The sequence below is a fragment of the Myxocyprinus asiaticus genome, chromosome 13, assembly GCF_019703515.2.
Source record: "Myxocyprinus asiaticus isolate MX2 ecotype Aquarium Trade chromosome 13, UBuf_Myxa_2, whole genome shotgun sequence".
Lineage (NCBI taxonomy): Eukaryota > Metazoa > Chordata > Actinopteri > Cypriniformes > Catostomidae > Myxocyprinus > Myxocyprinus asiaticus.
The window spans coordinates 35,651,634-35,671,564 of NC_059356.1; the positions used below are offsets into that span (position 1 = coordinate 35,651,634).

At 37.6% G+C, this 19,931-nt stretch overlaps 2 protein-coding genes across 2 annotated transcripts; both read left to right on the forward strand.

Annotated features, from left to right (window-relative positions):
* Positions 1–2,827: 2,827 nt before the first annotated feature.
* LOC127450593 (epidermal growth factor receptor kinase substrate 8-like protein 1) lies at positions 2,828–14,839 on the forward strand. Its single transcript, XM_051714826.1, has 15 exons — positions 2,828–2,967; positions 4,970–5,063; positions 5,220–5,278; positions 5,388–5,529; positions 5,861–5,949; positions 6,098–6,172; positions 6,447–6,595; positions 7,719–7,854; positions 7,951–7,982; positions 8,065–8,173; positions 9,521–9,658; positions 9,858–9,990; positions 10,469–10,634; positions 10,956–11,088; positions 13,229–14,839. Exons 2-15 carry the CDS (start codon positions 4,970–4,972, stop codon positions 13,313–13,315), a joined length of 1,542 nt encoding a protein of 513 aa, XP_051570786.1. The 5' UTR covers positions 2,828–2,967; the 3' UTR covers positions 13,316–14,839.
* Positions 14,840–16,464: 1,625 nt separating this feature from the next.
* Positions 16,465–19,562, forward strand: LOC127450975 (myosin phosphatase Rho-interacting protein-like). The gene is made up of 4 exons (XM_051715461.1): positions 16,465–17,047; positions 17,148–17,225; positions 17,332–17,397; positions 19,401–19,562. Exons 1-4 carry the CDS (start codon positions 16,925–16,927, stop codon positions 19,560–19,562), a joined length of 429 nt encoding a protein of 142 aa, XP_051571421.1. The 5' UTR covers positions 16,465–16,924.
* The last annotated feature ends 369 nt before the right edge of the window (positions 19,563–19,931 follow it).

Genomic DNA, 19,931 nt, shown 5'->3' on the forward strand with positions numbered 1-19,931 from the left:
CTCAATGACATGCGTTACATAACATTTACTTGTTTTTGCTAAGAGTCCATTACGCTTTGTGAACACATGGGGGTGCTCACCCAATCATGAGCTTGGCCCACCTTGGCAACCACAGCCCCACCTACCCCTCCAACTGTTTGGCCCACCCAGAGGGTCCTATGGCCCACTTTACAGCTGAAGCCGGGCCTGCACCATCATGTTTTTACAAACTTACTTGACTTTCTTTCTAATGTGGAACACAAAGGGGGGAAAAAGATGCAACAAGTCTTTTTTTTTTTTCATACAGTGACAGTAAATGGTGACTGAGGCTGTCAGTCACTAACATTCTGCCTAACATCTCTGCCTAGGCATGCATGTTTGGAACATTATGAGAGTGGGAAAACATGAGGGGGGGGGGGGGCAGCAATGCTTTTGTAACTCTGTAACTGGTCAGAAAAAGCACGCAACAGTGATGCCAATTTAAAACGCTTATATAATAATTATTGGGGGTAAAAAGCGTCCTGACTCGGTCCTTCGGGATGCGGTACTTGGCTTGTAAATTTGGAACTGTTCTGGTATTATTGGGTTAGCCAGCAGTGCCCAGAACTGATCTGCTGTGCGGCGTTGCATCACTTTTATAGAATTTATAGAAACGTTTTTTGTAGCACGAATAATGAGAACTGTAAGAAGATATTTGGCAGTTACATTTGGCAAACACAGTGAGGGACTAATTTATAAACATCTAAATAAATAAATATTCTTAAATATTAAATATTTATCTCTCCCGCTATTATCACTCGCTTGACATGCCACTGATTGTCCCGATGCTGAGTCTCATGCTTGAGCACGCTGGCACGAAGGCGAAGCCCCTTCATCAGTGACTGAATTCAGTGAAAATTTTACTGTTAGCTATGTGTTATAGGCATTGTGCTGAGAGAGTCAGCACAGGTGCAATAAACATGGTGCATTTTGGAGAATAAATGATAAAGAATTCAATATTAATTGAGACAAATTCATCTGAAAATTTTAACAGCAGTGAACTGTTACGGTCTCACGACACTGAGGAAGAACAGACGATGGTGCAAGTTGACCAATGAGAAGAAAGGAGCATTTCAGGGCCAGTCACATGTACAAATACATTTTTTCACCTCTTTTCATTTCTTTTTTAGATGGAAAATCTAATTATCAAAACGCACAGTGTCCCATTTTTACAATGTCCTTTTTTTACTTCAGTATAAAATCAAAAGCACAAAAACAAGTCATTATTTGTTTTTTAAAATTGGTTTTGTAAATGATTAATGAAATAAGTCTTTTTTCGTTTCTCCGATTTTGGATTCTTAATTGAATATGGAAAGAACGAATGATACACGGTTGTTTCTACTCGGCAAGGTGTCACTTGCAATAGACAACAGACAGAACAATCGAACAAAATGACAGTGACTGCAAGTGAGAAGTTACATTTGAGTGCATATGTGGTTGTGGGTTTGTATGGATGTATTTTGTGTATGTAAAGAGGGATTTTGCCAAACTGTAATGATGCATTAGGTAATGATGTAATCAAAGTTAAAGCGACAGTTCACACAAATAATAAATAATCATTTACTTGCCATCACAGGCCCGCTCAGTGGCGTCATGCCCATTCAATCTGAGGGGGCACGTGTCCCCTTAGATTTCTGAGCCATTTAAACTTTCAAAAACGTATTTGTACCTTCGATAATTAAATTAAATGATTGTTGTGTGTAAAAAAAGTATGTCTGTGGATCTTTATTCACATTTTAAAATTTCGCCAGTCCAAGTCCAATCGAGTCACATACAGTATGTTCCACTATACGCAACATCCCATGGCTGCTTCGGCAATCATGTTCACAGGGAAAGCGTGGTGTTATGGTAATAAAAACGAAGATGCAACAAGTCTTTTTTTTCTCATACAATGACGGTAAATGGTGACTGAGGCTGTCAGTCACTAACATACTGCCTAACATCTCATTTTGTCTTTCAAAGAGTGAGTAAATGACAACTAAACTGCTGGGCGAACTATCCTTTTAAATTAAAGCTCATTTTAGGTATTTCTTTTTTTTTTCTGATTATGAAAGTAACATAATCAATTAAAAGTTTTGCACGATGAAAAAGCACACTATAATCAGCGGAATTAAATTTAATAACAATGAGAAATGACTGACTTAAAAAATGCAGAAAATAATGCATTGGTAATACATGCATTGCAGTAAATAAACAATCTACCATATTAAGGCCTATGTTTTAAACCAAACAAAAAGAGACAAGACATAAATAGTCCTTTGCAGATAATATCCCTCTTATAGTATTGAGTGATGACAGCATGCACCACAGAAATCAGCCAAGACATTTACAAGTACAGGGCAAATAGCTTAAACACTGAGGTAACAGCATTTCTGCATACCTGTTAGTGACAGAAAAAGAGTGGGAGAGAGAAAAATTAAGAGGTAGAAGTATGACAGATCTAGTCAAACGAGCCTAACCTGAACATACTGAAACATCAAGTGACATAGTTCTTCCGCCGAAGAGAGTAGCTCTTTGAGTGTTGGCGACTATATATGTATTTATAAATAAATGTCTCAGTGCACTTATTTCATTCGTTTTATATACTATATCAATATTTTCTTATTTCGCAGTCTAGGCTAAGCCTGTCAAAGAGTCTTAACTCTTATCTGCTAGAAGATGTGTTGCATTTATTGTGCATTTCTCAGAGGCATGTCAAAGTAATGCAGTCATCAGGGAGTAAATTTACACACTTCCACACAGATATCTATGCCCTGCATTTCCTGAAACTCAGAAGAGACAGAGAGAGAGAGAGAGAGAGAGAGAGAGAGAGAGAGAGAGAGAGAGAAGGAGAGGATGTCCAGGTTTGCTTCAAGTTAAACAGATCAACTTGTTTTTCCTGTTCTCACATTTCTCTATTAGGTGTAAACAGAAGATATAACAGAAGGAGGTGCACACATCTGATACACGGTAAGACTCTAAATCTTTAATGTTATGAAAACTGAATTTTTCTACACTGATACTTTGTATTCATACTAGGAATGAGGCAACAGGTGAATTAGATTATTTTATAATCAGACACAGAAATTAGTTGTGATGCACATCAGTAATGCATCACTGCTTTCCCCCGTACTGAAAATGATTCACCGTCTAGGGTTTAGCTTAGTTAACCTATAACAACAATTAATGCACTGTTATCTTTAAAGCAAGGCTTATATTTTGTGTCTGACTGTACTTTAAAAATATTATTTTAAAGCTATTCTTTTCTATCACGTGAATGTGTGAATGAGGACAAAACATAGAAGAAATCTCTGCTAATAATAGCAGCTGTGTTAATAAACCTGCGCATAGATGCTGCCACTCCTCCAGTCATTGCACTGATTTAACAGAGGCAATAGCTGTACTGCAGAAGGCCCTAGTTTTTGAAATATTCATTGGATTGGAAAAGAGTGATTTTGTTTCTTCTGATGTTGTGAGTGTTTTTCTGTTTTTCCAGTGGGGTTCAATTTCAGACTTTTAGAAGAGGAGATTTTTACTTGAAATTTTCAAGTCAAATTTGCTGAGTTGCAAATGTTCTAATGAAAACTTCTTACCTGAAAACTTTAATTGACATATTTAACCTGGGATCAATTGGCTTATTAACACCTTTATTTGGGCTAATTGAATGGTCACTAATATAACTGAATGAAGCTGATGAAGTTGATGTTGAGCAATGTATTGGTTATGGAATGTCAACCCTCTTCATCCCAGATTTTTAACAACTAATGAGTGAATCTCTCAAGAAATCCTGCCAAGACCAGATTTACAAAATTTCACAGATTTATGTATTTATTAAAAATACAGATTTCACTTTGTTTGGTTCAATGCATGGTTAAAGAAGAAGAAAAACTCCAATCTGAACAGGTGTGTCTTAATTATAGGGAGTTATGGCAGCCTGAGTCCTAAAGCTTATTTTATTAAACCGTGGAATTATATTCTCTCACCCTTCTTGGTATTTTCTTCTCAGTCTGTGTTCGGCATTTATCATTATAATGTATGCCTGAGATAATGGAGTGTCAACCATACATTACTGCAACATGAACACGAAGTGTGTCACAATTAGAATCAAGTTGTCCAGAGAGCCATTGAAAATATATATTGCACAGTATATTCTGCCAAATAATCATCCACCTAATAATCCACTGTTATAATTGGGTGGTGGTAACCTAATATGGACCTATGGACTACATGTTGTAGGTATGATCCCACATAAAGTGGTAACCCAGGAACTGGAGAGATACTCAGATCATAATCCTTCTCCATCATTGTTATGGCCAAGAGCAAGGCCCTTAACCCTAAATTGGGGGTTGTTAAAAAATAGTTTTCTGTAACTTAATTTGGATCAGAAATTATTTGCTAAATGACAAGTAAATTGAAATACTCATACATGATTTATTCTCCTAAATACATGCAAAAAGAATGATACACGTGTGTCCGCTCTGTCTATGGTTTTGTCTTCTTGTAATTGTGACTCACCAGTGCACAGTTGAACTGAATTGACCCTAGCTTTGGCTTTTCGACAGAATGAAAGCCTTAATGGTGTTCTAAAGAGCCTTTAGTATGCAAGGTTCAAATGTGAGCAATTCTGAGGCCTCCAAAGTTATTTTACTGTTCAGATATTTAATGCTGATTAATAAATAAACAGAAGGACTGGGTAAAGCTGTCAGACTGCAGACTTGGGTGAGACAGTGCAGTAAAGGCAGAGTCTCTGTTGAACTCCATTATCATGTTTTATTATCTGAATGATGACAGCCAGTGCTCCTGCTTTGAGTGGCGGTGTTTAATGCTGTTTGGTTTGATTGGGCCAAATCTGGTTTGTTTAGAATATTTTCAGTTGCAATGTCTATATGTTTCAGTGGTGCTTGTAAAAAGATCATAATACAATAACCATATATATATCCCCCTTTTCCTTTTCATTCTTTCACTCTCTTAGATGGAGGCTCCCACAGTTATCCCCAGAAAACACTCAAAGTTGCTCAAAGTTGTGGTGCCTCCAAATGAAAAAACTGCCAACCCTATTCCCATAGGTATATATGCATGTGTGTAAATGTTTATGCATGTGTGTCAGTGTATGTCTGTTTGAGTAAATGTATAGGCCTACCTTATGACAATACGTATTCATGACAAAATGCAGTATGAACATACATAAAATATGCCTCTCTTCTTCACTGTTCATTGTGCAGTAAATGGAGAAGACAGAGTGAAAACAAATACACACCTGATCCACAGAGAGAGAGAAGTTGTAAGTGTGACTATTGCATGATATATTGACTGTTGGATGGAGTATGGAATATGTTTAGACTGTATTAATTTACCAGTATTGTAGTGTTTTACGTGTCTTTCTATGTCAGGAACTGGTGAATCACTGTTTTGCTGATGTGGAGCATTTTATGGCACGTCTGCAGCAGACGGCAGAGGCTCGTAGTGCTCTAGTGCAACGGAGCAAGAAAAAGAGTCGTAAAAAGAGCAACAAGAAAAAGAAAGAGCCAGATGGTGAGATAGATGTCCTTAATAACATGCTATTGATCATAGTTCCATACATCACAAGCCTGGCCAAGAGCTTAAGAAATATCTTTTAAAAAAACTCAAACTGTTATTCTGGTCCTATAATTTGATTAGACAAGCAGTGTTCCTCCAAGATGAGTCGTGATATTTAGTATAACAGCTCTAGGATGCTTCACTGTTTCCATCACACTTTTTGTGGCATTCCAGACATGCGTCTTTGTGTTGCTGTGTTGATTACTCTTTTTGTTGATGGAACAACAATGAACAAAACAACGCTTTTAAAATCTTATTACAAAATATTACAAATCTGTGTTTGTAGATGACCTTCTCACACAAAAGGCAGCCCCGCCATCGGAACAAGAGTTTGTGGATATTTTTCAGAAGATTAAATATTCTCTTTGTCTATTGGTAAGGTGAATACTTTTGACAGTCACATAAATCTTGCCTTTTTAGATAATGTATTTTCTTTCTGTAGCTGTCTGTCCACCTTCCACTGTTTCTTCTATTTCTTTATCTCCCTGTTTGCATGCTTGAACAATATATGTGTTTGTTGTAGGACCGGCTGAAGACAGAAATCTCAGAGCCCACCTCAGAAGAGCTCTTGCACCATGTCTTCATCCCTTTGAACTTGGTAAGAGTATCACACACAGTACACCCAAAAACAAGAAACACAAAAACACTTGCACACACACACACACAGCGTACACACAGAGAAATGCAAACACATGCACACACACAGAGATGCACATGCATTCACATGCAACTAAAAATGTTTCAGTCACCTAACTTTGGGATTAGTAACATAGGTTGAACAGTGACCCTTAATTTAGAGGACAACACAGAAAGATTCCACAATTTTGTAAGCACCTTATGGTTTATATTGTTTGTTGATGTGTGTTCACCAGATGGTGAAGACCACAGGTGGTCCTGAGTTGGCAGCAACGGTCTCCAGCCCTGCTATGACCAGTGGAGCGATATCACTATTACAACAGAACCTTAAAGAGGAAGAGAAATCTCTCTGGGCCTCTCTCGGGCCTAACTGGAACCTGCCATAGTCAGTAATATATCTTAATCATCAATTCTGTTAGTGGACATAATTATAATTCTAGAAAACATGCCCAAATAAATTGGCAATTCTGTTTAATGCTGCTAGTTTTGCAGAAATGCAGAACATTTCTTGCACACTTTATCTTAAAAGCAATCCTCAGATCCATAACCTTTATTGCAATGTTAAAGGGATAGTATGGCAGAAAAAAAAGTAAAATTCTGTCATCATTTACTTCCTCCATGTTGTTCAAAACATGTATGACTTTCTTTCTTCAGTGGAACACAAAAGATGTTAGGCAGAATATTATAGAACAGCTTCAGTCATCATTCACATTCATTGTTTAGAAAAAACATGCAAAGTGATTGGTGACTGAGACTAACATTATGCCTTACATTTTCTTTTGTGTTCCACTGGAGAAAGAAAGTCAAATTGGGTTGGAACGACATGAGGGTGACTAAATGATGACAGAAATGTCATATTTGGGTGATCTGTCCCTTTAAAGGTGCACTCAGTATTTTTTCCCCATGAAAAAGTTTTACTCCAAAAATAAATTAAATGTAATTTTGAAACATATGCATAAAATCATGACAACTTGCATGAGATGAGGACTCATAGTCATATCAGTAACTTTATAAAAGCTGTTTTTATTCTACATGGGGCAGAGGCGCCTTCATGGGGGCTGCCATTCTAGAATCACATGACCAGCTGAAAACTTCTCGCTTAATCTCAGAAACCGTCTTGTTATTGGACACTTTCACTCTTGGATTAAATTAATCATGGCTGATTGTAAATAGTGAATTTCTCCAATGGCATCTGTAACTGAAAACTATTGATTTTGAATGATGCTGCATCCACACCACTAGGTGTCACTGTAAGTCCATGATGACACAAGCAAAAAGTTACTGAGTGCACCTTTAAATATAGAGCATTGTAACAGTTAGTTACTGGGTGCACTTTTAACATTCTTCATTCACCCTTCATGAATCCTGAAAACAAAAATAACCATTACAATAACCAATTTATTAAGAGTAGGTTAAAGTCTAAATTAGTCTGAGGCAATCTAGAACTATTTCAAATGGTCATTGGTAAGTAGAGGTTTAACCCCTGTGTGTTTTTGTATGTGTGTCAGCTCTCAACTCAGTGACACTGTGCCTCAATACACACCTGTCTTTTTGGATGGCTGGCAGCCTGAGACATTAGATGCCTATGGACAACCAATCAAGGATCCCATAGAGTCACAGCACAAACAGGAAGCTCTTAAAAAGGTATGAGACATCACCTCAAACACACAGAGATAGATGCAAACACAAAACAAATCACTTTTACCTCCTTTCTTTCTCTTTCCACATGTAATGGATCAGGCACAAGGAACTATCCAGCAGGAATATGAAGGGTTTGTATTGCCCTCACCCTATTTGTGTCTATAATGCCTTTGTGGTGGCACTTGTCTCATTGTATATGTGTTTATGATGTAGGATGCAAGACTCTATGTTTCCTCAAGAAGAAAGGATGTACCGCTGCAGTTATGACTTTGTGGCACGGAACAATAGTGAGCTCTCAGTACTACAGGGAGAAAACTTGGAGGTACCTTGCACACACACATTTGGAAAATGAATTGTACCCCAGATTGGTCTGTAAAAGTGGTTCCAAAATGGTAGGTTGTGGTCTGTTCAGACAGAGCTGTGAACAGCAGGGAAAAATAAAAATCAAAAAATAAGAAAATGTGTGCACTCTGAAAATGTCTTTAGAAAAAAATCAATTTTTCTATTTAGCAGCAGGCAACTTAAAAAAAAGAAACATTTCAGCCAAAAGCCTTCCTCAGTGTGCCAACTCACATCTTATTTGGTCTTCTTATAGATAAACTGTGAGTACTAACATTGTCCAATCAATAACATAACATGTGCACAATCAATAATATAACACCAATAGGAGCAATATGACACATCATAGAATGCCATTCATAAAGTAAGGGATAATTCACGGCTAGGTATGCGTTAAATGATTTTAAATGCACAACATGGAGGGGAAGAACCGGAGGGTGGTTACCTCTGCGAAGTGCATTTAAAATAATTTAACGCACACCTAGCTGTGGATTATCCCGCTTATACCATGGTCACTTGCCAGAACTGATTAGTTACAGCTTTCATATATTTTTGACTGGAAGAATAAAAAATATCGGTTAATTTTATCTGAGGGTCATTAGATCTATAGCTCCACCAGTTCAAAGTCAGGCACAAATAAAAAGTAGTGCGAACACATGCTTGGTCAAAACTGTGAATTTAATTGCACAGTCCAGAAATAATAGCATCCACAGAATGTAGAGGGGTTGGCACTCCAGATAAAATGTATTATTTAATTTTTATTCATTGTCATTGTCATTAATGTAGAAAAACTGATGTTACAAACGTGGCAGTGCCAGTGTAAGTAGCACTTACTGTATGATAAGGGGAAAACCATTCAAAACGCTCTGGAACCTGCAGATTTTGACCACTGAGACATCGGTATGGTATCCATCAAGGTTGCACGACTGACTTAATCTAGAGGCTTTAGGCGGCACTTCAGCACCGCAGGATATCATACACAACACATTACAGTTTAAATCGTCTTGCATCGCCTTGCCGGACAGTGAAAGACGCATTTAATAGGTTCTGATTTCTTTCTCTCACCCTCTGAGCAAAATAAACTGAATTTCATTATATTAGCTATGCTGATGAAAGTGGTTAGGAAATGTTTTAATTTGCTATAGTTCACTCTGCTTGTCGCCACTTGATGTCCAATGTAAAATCTGGTTCCTGGTGCAAAACCAGTTGGGAACGACTAGTCTATATGATGCATATAAAAGTGTTGTTTGATTTTATGTTGCACATGCACCCAGTTTCTAAACTATCTGCAAATTTCTCCTTATTTTTACTCATTCTGTCTCTCCTTCAGGTGTTAGAGTCATCTAAGCGATGGTGGAAATGTCGGAATGAATATAACCAAATTGGTTTCATTCCATATAATATCCTTGAGCCGATCAATCACACAGAGGTCGACTCTTCTAACATAGTAATGCGCCATCAGTCTATGGTAAAATCCTTCTCTCTCACACACACAGAAACACATAACACACACACATGCTCACTCACAAATTTATTCAAGTCAAGTCAAGTCATTTTTATTTGTATAGTGCTTTTCACAACACACATCATTTCAAAGCAGCTTTACAGAAAATCATGCATTAACAGAAAATGAAACTGTAATATCTATTCCTATCATATTTTTGTAGAAAGCTCCTATCTCTCCTCCGAAAGGTGGGCGGTTCTCCTACGCTGCACCACATTCCTCGAGCGAAAGTGAAAACCGCCTTGATCCCCGCCCCCACAGTATGCCACCAATTAGTGACGATGGAGACAGAAGAGGTAGTTCTTACTTCGTTACTTATTAATTTGTCATTTCTCATCACTTCTTACCAGATGTCTTTTATTCAAAGTATGATTCAAGAACAGTGCTTCTGGAGCACCTATGCACTATGATCAAGGTTACAGAGTGGGATGGTGACTCATTATCTCCAAAGTATTGTATGCAAACAAATAAACAACACTGCAAATTGTCATCGATGAAAAAATAATACATTCTACAGTCAAACACGTAGACTAGACATGGTCTATTTCTTCTCAGATAATAAAATAATTTTAACTACATTTTTCATGTCCATTTTTTACTTATTTGGTCGGTCATTTTTGCAAAATAAAAACATTATTAATAATGGTTGACTGTACTTTATCCCTTACATGTCATAAAATTCACAGGGGATATCATATATGTCAATTCATATATTATAAATGCACAATTTGTTTTCATTTTAATACTTTCTCTAATATTGATGTGTGTTAACAGTAATAATGATGAACGATGAGCTTGTGCAGCGATTGGCCAAGGGCAGAACAGCATCAACACGCCCAGTGGTAATTAATAAAACAAATGAGACAACCGCACCGCTGGACTACCACTCTCCTATAGTTGAGGTTCAGGAGTGGCTCAAGGCCAAAGGATTCAATGATTTGTGAGTCACCAAAAAAATTTGATTTTGTCATAATTTACTCACCCTTTACTCATGTTGTTTCCTTTGACTTAATTTCTTCTATAGAACACAAAAGAAGATGTCATGTAGAATGTTAGCCTCAGTCACCATTCACTTTCCATGTATGGAAAAAAGATTAATAGTGACTCAGGCCAACATTCTGCCTAATATTGCCTTTTTTGTTTCATGGAAAAAAGAAAATCATGTTGTGTTTGGAACAACATTAGGGTGACATATTTGGATGTACTACTCCTTTAATGTTTTTTTTTTTTTTTCTTCTTCTTGATTTTATCTCTGTCTCAGCACTGTGCAGAGTCTGGGTGTCCTAACAGGAGCTCAGCTCTTCTCTCTGAATAAAGAGGAGCTGCGTGCTGTTTCTCCCGAGGAGGGCAGTAGAGTCTACAGCCAGATCATGGTGCAGAAAGCCCTGCTGGAGGTAAATCCTTCACTTACAGAAGCATTCTCACAGAATTCTTCTTATACTTCACCTTATACATCCTGAAATTCTGATTTCCCCCTTAAGCAGTTTCAGCTGTCATGGCCCCAATCAATAAAAAAGAACAGTCTGTCAATCTGCTGGGGTTGTTTAGCCTACAGCATCAATATGAGTCTATCAGTTTAGTTAGACTTTTCATTCAGTGCTGTTTGAACTTTGGATTCATATTTATGTAATTATAGCAGTTCTGACATGTTTTTAAAGCAGTTTGTAATGTCTGTTGTGGTTGAGTTGAATTGCCCTCAAGAATGACTCTCCCAGTTATTGTGATTGATGAATAATGATTTATCCAGTATAATTTTATAGAGATTGCTGAGGTGGTTTTCCATTTGTATGTCAGGTACCAATCCTTGGAATGAACAGATTTAAGCAATTTATACTTATTGGTTAACAATTGTCTCCAACTGAGTGACTCCAGTCAGGCTTCCTAAGCAACCAATTGGCCCGGTTGCTAGGGTAGGTAGAGTCACGTTGGGTTAACCTCCTCGTGGTCGATATGTGTGGTTCTCGCTCTCGGTGGGGCACGTGGTGAGTTGGGTGTGGATGCCGCGGAGAATAGTGTGAAGCCTCCACACCTGCTACGTCTCCGCGGTAACGCACTCAAAAAGCCACGTGATAAGATGCGCGGATTGACGGTCTCAGACGCAGAGGCAACTGAGATTCGTCCTCCGCCACCCTGATTGAGGTTAGTCACTATGCCACCACAAGGACCTAGAGCACATTGGGAATTAGGCATTCCAAATTGGGGAGAAAAGGGGAGAAAAATTGTCTCCAATAAGACAAAAGCCTGAGATTTGAATGCGTCCCCTTGTGGAAGATCCCTTTGTGCATCATAGGAATCAGTACCAGTAGTTAAAGGATTTTTATTTTATTTTTTATTATTATTATTAATTTTATCCCCTTTTCTCTCAGTTTGGAATGCCCAATTCCCACTAATTAGTAGGTCCTCATGGTGGCACGGTTACTCACCTCAATCTGGGTGGTGGAGGACAAGTCTCAGTTGCCTCCGCTTCTGAGACCGTCAATCCGTGCATCTTATCACGTGGCTCGATGTGCATGACACTGCGGAGACTCCACATGTGAAGGCTCATGCTATTCTCTGTGATCCACGCACAACTCACCAGGCGCCCCATTGAGAGCGAGAACCACTAATTGCGACCATGAGAAGGTTACCCCATGTGACTCTACCCTCCCTAGCAACTGGGCCAATTTGGTTGCTTAGGAGACCTGGCTGGAGTCACTCAGCACACCCTGAATTCGAACTCGTGACTCCAGGGGTGGTAGTCAGCGTCAATACTCGCTGAGCTATTCAGGCCCCAAATCGACAGCACTTGTGGCATATGTTGATTACCACAAAAAAAAAATATTTTCCTAATTAATGTCAAAAATCTGTGTTACAGTAAGGCAGTTACAATGGAAATTAATGGGCCAATCTGTAAACATTAAAATTCTCACAAGCCACAAGACGTAATGAATATGTGCATTAATAATAAGCAATATGACTTATTGTTACAAAATCGCTTACTAACTTTTTCTGTGTAAAATTATATCCAATTTTACAGCTTCATTGCCATGACGACATAATGCTGTAAACCCTAAAACCACCCCACAAACGACGATTTAAACCACTTTACTGCTCAAATAATACACGAGTCTTAACAGAATTAATGTGCTTTTTTAAAATTAGAAGCTTCACATTTGTGCCTTTAAACACTTAATATATTGGTCCAATGCACTTCCATTTTAAGTCCTTCACTGTAACCTCCATTTTTGCTTTTATTAAGGATAAGGAGAGACAAAATTGTGGTCATCAACATTATGCCACAAATGCTGTCGATTGAACTCCTTTACTTTCTGTGACTTTTTTCTGGCCTGGAAATCACAATGTTAAAATTCCAAGATATTTCCTGATCATCCATGACCTTGGAATTAATGGTATTTTCACATATTTGCCCAGTCAGGAATTCTTGTCTTGAAACAACTTTGAAATACCGGTTGTTTTAAACTGCAAAAAAGTTAGTCCAGTTCACATGCCACATGTTAATCTCTTCACATCTGCGTTCTCATCCCTCTGTTTCAGGATGTGCAGAAGGCCACTGAGTTGGAGTCCATCATGAACAAACAGAAGATGAAAGCTGATTTGAAAGCAGATGGTGGACACTTTTAATCAAACTCATGTTCTCTCGTTCACTCTCACCCATTCAGACAAGCATTTATGTTACTGCTTTAACAGACAGGTGTGGCATGAATCAAAATCTTGTTAACCATAATGATCTCTGTTGTTTTTATGTCATTGATAGAATATAAATTTCATCATTACTGCTTAACCTGACATATAGACAACAAATCCTGTATATTCCTTTATGTATTGTAGATTAATTATTATTAATAATAAAAAACACTGGTTTTCATATTGTAATTGTATTGAAATTTTATCATATCCATATTTTAAAAAGACAATTTTTACTATTACAATATTGAACACTGCAGAGATCTTTAAGCAACTTATCAATATAGAACAATTGTAAAGTATTTGATTGCAACTGATAATGACTTCTAAAAAGATACATAGGCCTATATTTGGTTTAGTCATTTTCCATGGCCTTGGCTGCAGTATGTATACTATGCATAGCATTCTACATGCATAAAATACCCAATGTACAGTATACAACCAAGAAGCTCTAGTAAACAACCAGAGCACACTGCTCCACACTGTATCCCACAATGCAATGCACTTCCATTTCCAGTATGATGAGTGAAGCAATATAAACTGTGATATTTAACATCTATGTTTTCATGTATTTTTTTATTACACTTTGCCTAGCTTTACACAAAGTGAGATTAAAATGCAAAAAGTAAAAATGTAAAAAAAATAAGCAAACAAATAAATAAAATAAACTTTTCTTTCCAAGATGATAACTGGACACCACTCTGAAAACATACAACAGTGAGGTCATGTGACATCAATGTAACATACTACTATGGTTTGGTTTGCACTACATTCTATTTCACATACTATACAAAATGAGTAGGGTACAATGGGGCTAAAGGTCCCATGGGGTAAGAGGCACTTTTTATTTTATTTTCTCCCAAAACACTAAACAGCCACAAAAACTACCACAATACTTTCCTTAAAGGGATAGTTCACCCAAAAATGAAAATTCTCTCATTATTTACTCACCCTCATGCCATCTCAGAAGTGTATGACTTTCCTTCTTCTGCTGAACACAAATAAAGATTTTAGAAGAATAGATCAGCTCTGTAGGTCCATACAATGCAAGCGAATGGTGACCAAAATTTTGAAGCTCCAAAAGCACATAAAGGCAGCATAAAAGTAATCCATACAACTGCAGTGATTAAATCCATATCTTCTGAAGCAAAATGATATAAGTGGGTGAGAAACAGATCAATCTCCACTTTCAGAGAATTTTCTTTGGGCTAACTATTCCTTTAACACCTGTTTGTCACTATACCTGATCCATGAGATAATTTCTCGCAATGTCTAAAGGATGATTTTAATGTAATTTGATCTAATATTTAATAATTTTTTTAAATGTTGCAAAATTGTTCGAGTCAAAATACATATATCATTTTTAGTTTTGTTAAAGGTGCTTAAATAAAAAAGTCTTATTTTAAAAACTGTCTACTAAGTGAAAGGATAGTATTTGGGGCAAAAAGCAGAAATAATTTGATGCATTTTTTTCAAAGTAGGCTCACATTGACAGATCCAATCACAACAGAGATCCATTTGTTTATAGAATACTTGAAATAATCAGAAAATGGTTAACAGTTTTCTGAAGTGGTTATTTTGAATAAGCATTATCTTAATTTGTAAAAACCATCTTGCTGTCTCAAAAATATTTGCTTAAGTTAGCAAATTTTGCCAATAACTATTGTCCCAATATTCACACGATATCACTATAACCCCACTTACACACACAACACACACACACACACACACACACTGTGTGTGGAATAATGTACAGATTTTGCACTTATGGAAAGAAATTGATACTTTATTCACCAAAGTGGCATTCAGCGGATCACAAATGTATAGTCAGGACATTAATAACGTGAAAAATTACTATTACAATTTGAAAAAAAAAAAACAATGTTCAGAACTTCTTAAACTACTTCAAAGAGTTCTCATTAAAAAAAAAAATCCTAGCTGTCAGTTTGTCCAGATACTCGGGTGATATTTCACCCCACGCTTCCTGTAGCACTTGCCATAGATGTGGCTGTCTTGTCGGGCACTTCTCACGCACCTTACAGTAAAGCTGATCCCACAAAAGCTCAGTGGGGTTAAGATCTATAACACTCTTTTCCAATTATCTGTTGTCCAATGTCTGTGATTCTTTGCCCACTCTAACCTTTTCTTTTTGTTTTTCTGTTTCAAAAGTAACTTTTTCTTTGCAATTCTTCCCATAAGACCCGCACCCTTGAGTCTTCTCTTTACTGTTGTACATGAAACTGGTGTTGAGCGGGTAGAATTAAATGAAGCTGTCAGCTGAGGACATGTGAGGCGTCTATTTCTCAAACTAGAGACTCTGATGTACTTATCCTCTTGTTTAGTTGTGCATCTGGGCCTTCCACATCTCTTTCTGTCCTTGTTAGAGTCAGTTGTCCTTTGTCTTTGAAGACTGTAGTGTACACCTTTGTATGAAATCTTCAGTTTTTTTTTTTTTTTTGCTTTTTTTTTTTTTTTTTGGCAATTTCAAACATTGTATAGCCTTCATTCCTCAAATCATTGATTGACTGACGAGTTTCTAGAGAAAGCTGATTATTTTTATTTTTTATTTGTTTTGACCTAATATTGACCTTAAGACACGCCAGTCTATTGCATACTGTGACAACCCAAAAACAAACGCAAAGACAATGTTAAGCTTCATTTAACGAACCAAATAGCTTTCAGCTGTATTTGATATAATGGAAAGTGATTTTCTAGTACCAAATTAGCAATTTAGCATGATTACTCAAGGATAAGGTGTTGTAGTGATGGCTGCTGGAAATGGGACCTGTCTAGATTTGATAAAAAATTACTTTTTTCAAATAGTGATGGTGCTGTTTTTTACATCAGTAATGTCCTGACTATACTTTGTGATCTGAATGCCACTTTGTTGAATTAAAGTACCAGTTTCCTTGCAAAACATCAAAATCTGTACATTATTCCAAACTTTTGGCCGCCAGTGTGTGTGTGTGTGTATATATATATATATATATATATATATATATATATATATATATATTCTCAATCTTTATACACTTTGTGATCAGAAAAAAGGCACACCTTTCTTAAGGTGTGCCTTTAGTCCCGTTGTTCTTCGTAGTTTGCAGTAATTAGTACGCTAGTATTCCATAGTGAACACAGCCTGTGATTTGAAGACTCGCTAGCGCACACTGGAACAGCTGTTGGTCTGATTTAGAGCAAGTCATCAACAATTACGCTTAATTTAGAGCATGAATTGACGCTGCTTCTGTAAGTGTTGTGTATATGCGAGAGTTTTGGGGCATAGGAGCTGAACATGCAACCAAATGTATAATTTTTTCAGCCGTATATGCGTCAGTTATCCATTTACTCAAACTCCGTAAAGTCTGTGATTATTTATCCCTGCAGTGACTGAAGGGCCTTACGTTGTTGATGAACGGAACGGACCACAGTTCTACCTTGTTTTTGTTGTTTTTTTGTTTTACTAAATTTTGATCATTATTTAGTCATTAAAAATTAGATTTCCAACAATGTTGTGACGTTGGGGGACACCTGCAAATCCCAAACACCATGTTTTCCACAAGAGAGAATCGGTGTCACCGCTTCCAGGCCAACATCTTCAATAAAAGTAAATGTCAAAACTGCTTCAGAACCGTGGATTCGCACAAACTCGGCGAGGCAGATCTGTATCAGGTACGAATAGATTTCCACTCTTTAGATGACACTTTTCTCACTGTGTTCTTTTGATATAAATAAGAATACATTATAGATCTATGTATTCTCTCTGTCACAGACTAAGCTTGTTCAGGTGGGGTGGCTTCTCCTGGCCCCTGAGGGCACAGACTTCAGCAGTGCTGCCCATAGGAAACGGGTGACGACCCTGGCACTTCTAAAGATTATTTTCATCAGATACAGACCCTTATGTCACCGTGGTCCTTTACTCCAGCCTTTATCTTTCTTTTCCATCTCCTTCACAGAAATGGCAGAGGAGGTATTTTGTGCTTTATGAGCATGGACTTCTACGCTACTCTTTGGATGAGATGGTGAGGTTTGACCTGTGTGTTTGGTATGCTAAACTTTTTGATGCCCAGATATCATCTTCTGAAATATAGGATAAAGGCACCTGTATATTGTCATGAATAAATAAACATTTATTCTGTATGGGAAAAATAGTAAATGTGATATAATATATATTTAGCTCTTGAGTTTTCATTGTACTATAAAGCCTTAAAGAAATGATTTAAATGTTATCTGGAAATCATTTCCTTAAAGGTGCTGTAAGTGATTTTTAGTTTTTTTATTTTGTATTTATTATAAAATGACAAGCTGAAAATATTCCAGTTCCCTAAAGGTATTGGTGAAATAGGTGCAGTGAAATATAACACCTGTCTATATGAAAAATAAATAAAAATAAACTGAGTGACTTTTTGCACAAGGTGTAAATAGTCTGGTGGAAACACAGAAAGTAAAGACAAAATGCGGTTTTAAGCGCGCTGCAATGGCACTTTGTGTAAAGACGGTGTCGATTTGCTTTTTTCATGCAGACGGTCCCAGTTTCAATCCCCCCCCTTTGTCCCACTTATCTCATCCTGTTTTCTGTCTGCACTCTTAATATTTCTTTTAATAGGCCTTCTACTTATGAGAATAAATACAAATTAACATGAAGTTTGGTTGCCTCGCTGTGATTTGGTAATGGTGACGGTCCGGGAGTTGAAAGAAAGATTTGATCCGGGTAAAAATAACCATGGTTTTACTATAGTAATATTGTAGTAACCATATTTTGTGGCAGAAGCCATAGTTTTAATTCAATTAACCATGGTGTTACTACAGTTCTATGGTGTTAATATAATAACCATGTTTAATTTGGTTGTTGATTTTACTACAAAATACTATGGTGATATAATGGTTACTGTAGTAAAACTATGGTTCATTTTTGTAAGGGAAGGCTAGGGTTAGGTTTAGGGGTTAGGGTGTTTGTGGGACTCTAAATAAACACAATAGACAATAAACACACTGCTATTTAATTTAGAGTGCAAATAGTATCTGCCACTATATCCGTCATTTAATACTATCTGCACTTAGTGCAAAGAAGATGCTTTTGGTTGCTATGCGCACTTAGACTCTGCTATAAATAATAATAATCCGTGGGCCACAGTCAGTTTGATGGTTGTCAATACACGTTAAGTTTTAGAATGCTGCCATTTGTTTGCTACTTGAATTTCGCTTACAGCAACTTTAAAGTTGATAGCATATCTTTTTACTACCCACTATTAGAGTGGTGTTAGATGTATAAAACTGAAAGAAAAATGAAGTGAGGGGGCCTGGGTAGCTCAGCAAGTAAAGATGCTGACTACCACACTTGGAGTAGCAAGTTCGAATCCAGGGCGTGCTGAGAGACTCCAGCCAGGTCTCCTAAGCAACCAAATTGGCCTGGTTGCTAGGGAGGGTAGAGTCACATGGGGTAACCTCCTCGTGGCCGCTATAATGTGGTTCTCGCTCTTGGTGGGGCGCGTGGTGAGTTGTGCGTGGATGCTGCAGAGAATAGTGTGCTATGTCTAACTCCACACGCGCTATGTCTCCGCGGTAACGCGTTCAACAAGCCACGTGATAAAATGCGCAGATTGACGATCTCAGATGCAGAGGCAACTGTGATTCGTCCTTTGTGACCCGGATTGAGGCGAGTCACTACACCACCACGAGGACTTCGAGCGCAGAGGGAATTGGTTATTCCAAATTGGGGAGAAAATCCTGTCCTGGCCAAATTCCCCCAAATTGGCCCTCATCAGTCATGGCCTCCTAATAATCCACATCCATTGGCTCTATCACTCTATTGTTTCCTCTCCACCAACAGCTGGTGTGTGGTGAGCGTACTGGCGTACTGTGGTTGCTGTCGCATCATCCAGGTGGATGCTGCATACTGGTGGTTGTTGAAAAGTATTCTCTTTTCATTATGTCAAGTGCTTTGAGTGTAGTGTCAGAAAAGCGCTATATAAGTGTAAAGTTCATTAATTAATTCATACATTAATTCATATGTGTTTTCTTCTAGCCAGGTACGTTGCCCCAGGGAAGTGTGAATATGACCCAGTGCTGTGAGGTTCTTGATGCTTCAGCTCAATCCGGCTTCCAGAACTGTCTGAGGCTTTGCTTCAATGACAGAGATTACTATATCAGAACAGAAAATACAGACAGCTTCAGCATCAGTAGGTAATGCACTCTCTGACCTGCAATGTGAACTTGGCTGCACCTCACAGCAGCTTTGTCAATAGCAGACATCCACATGAGCGATACAGACAAATAAAATGGAATATACAAGCATAAACATTATGACAATTGAAGTTGTTGAGTCCAGCTGTAAAAATTATTGCTTGCGGTGTCTCAAGCTGATCTTCGTTCCCTAGATAAACCAATATCTTCTCTTTCTCTCTATCTCATCCCACTGTTAAGTGTTATAAATCAGTAAATCTCAGCAAGGCTGATCTAATCCTTTAAGAGTGTAATAGAAGGTGTCAACTGAGTCTTAGATTAGTGTGGGTGTGTGACTTGGTCTGTGTTTGGAACACCAGCTTTAGAGCTGTTG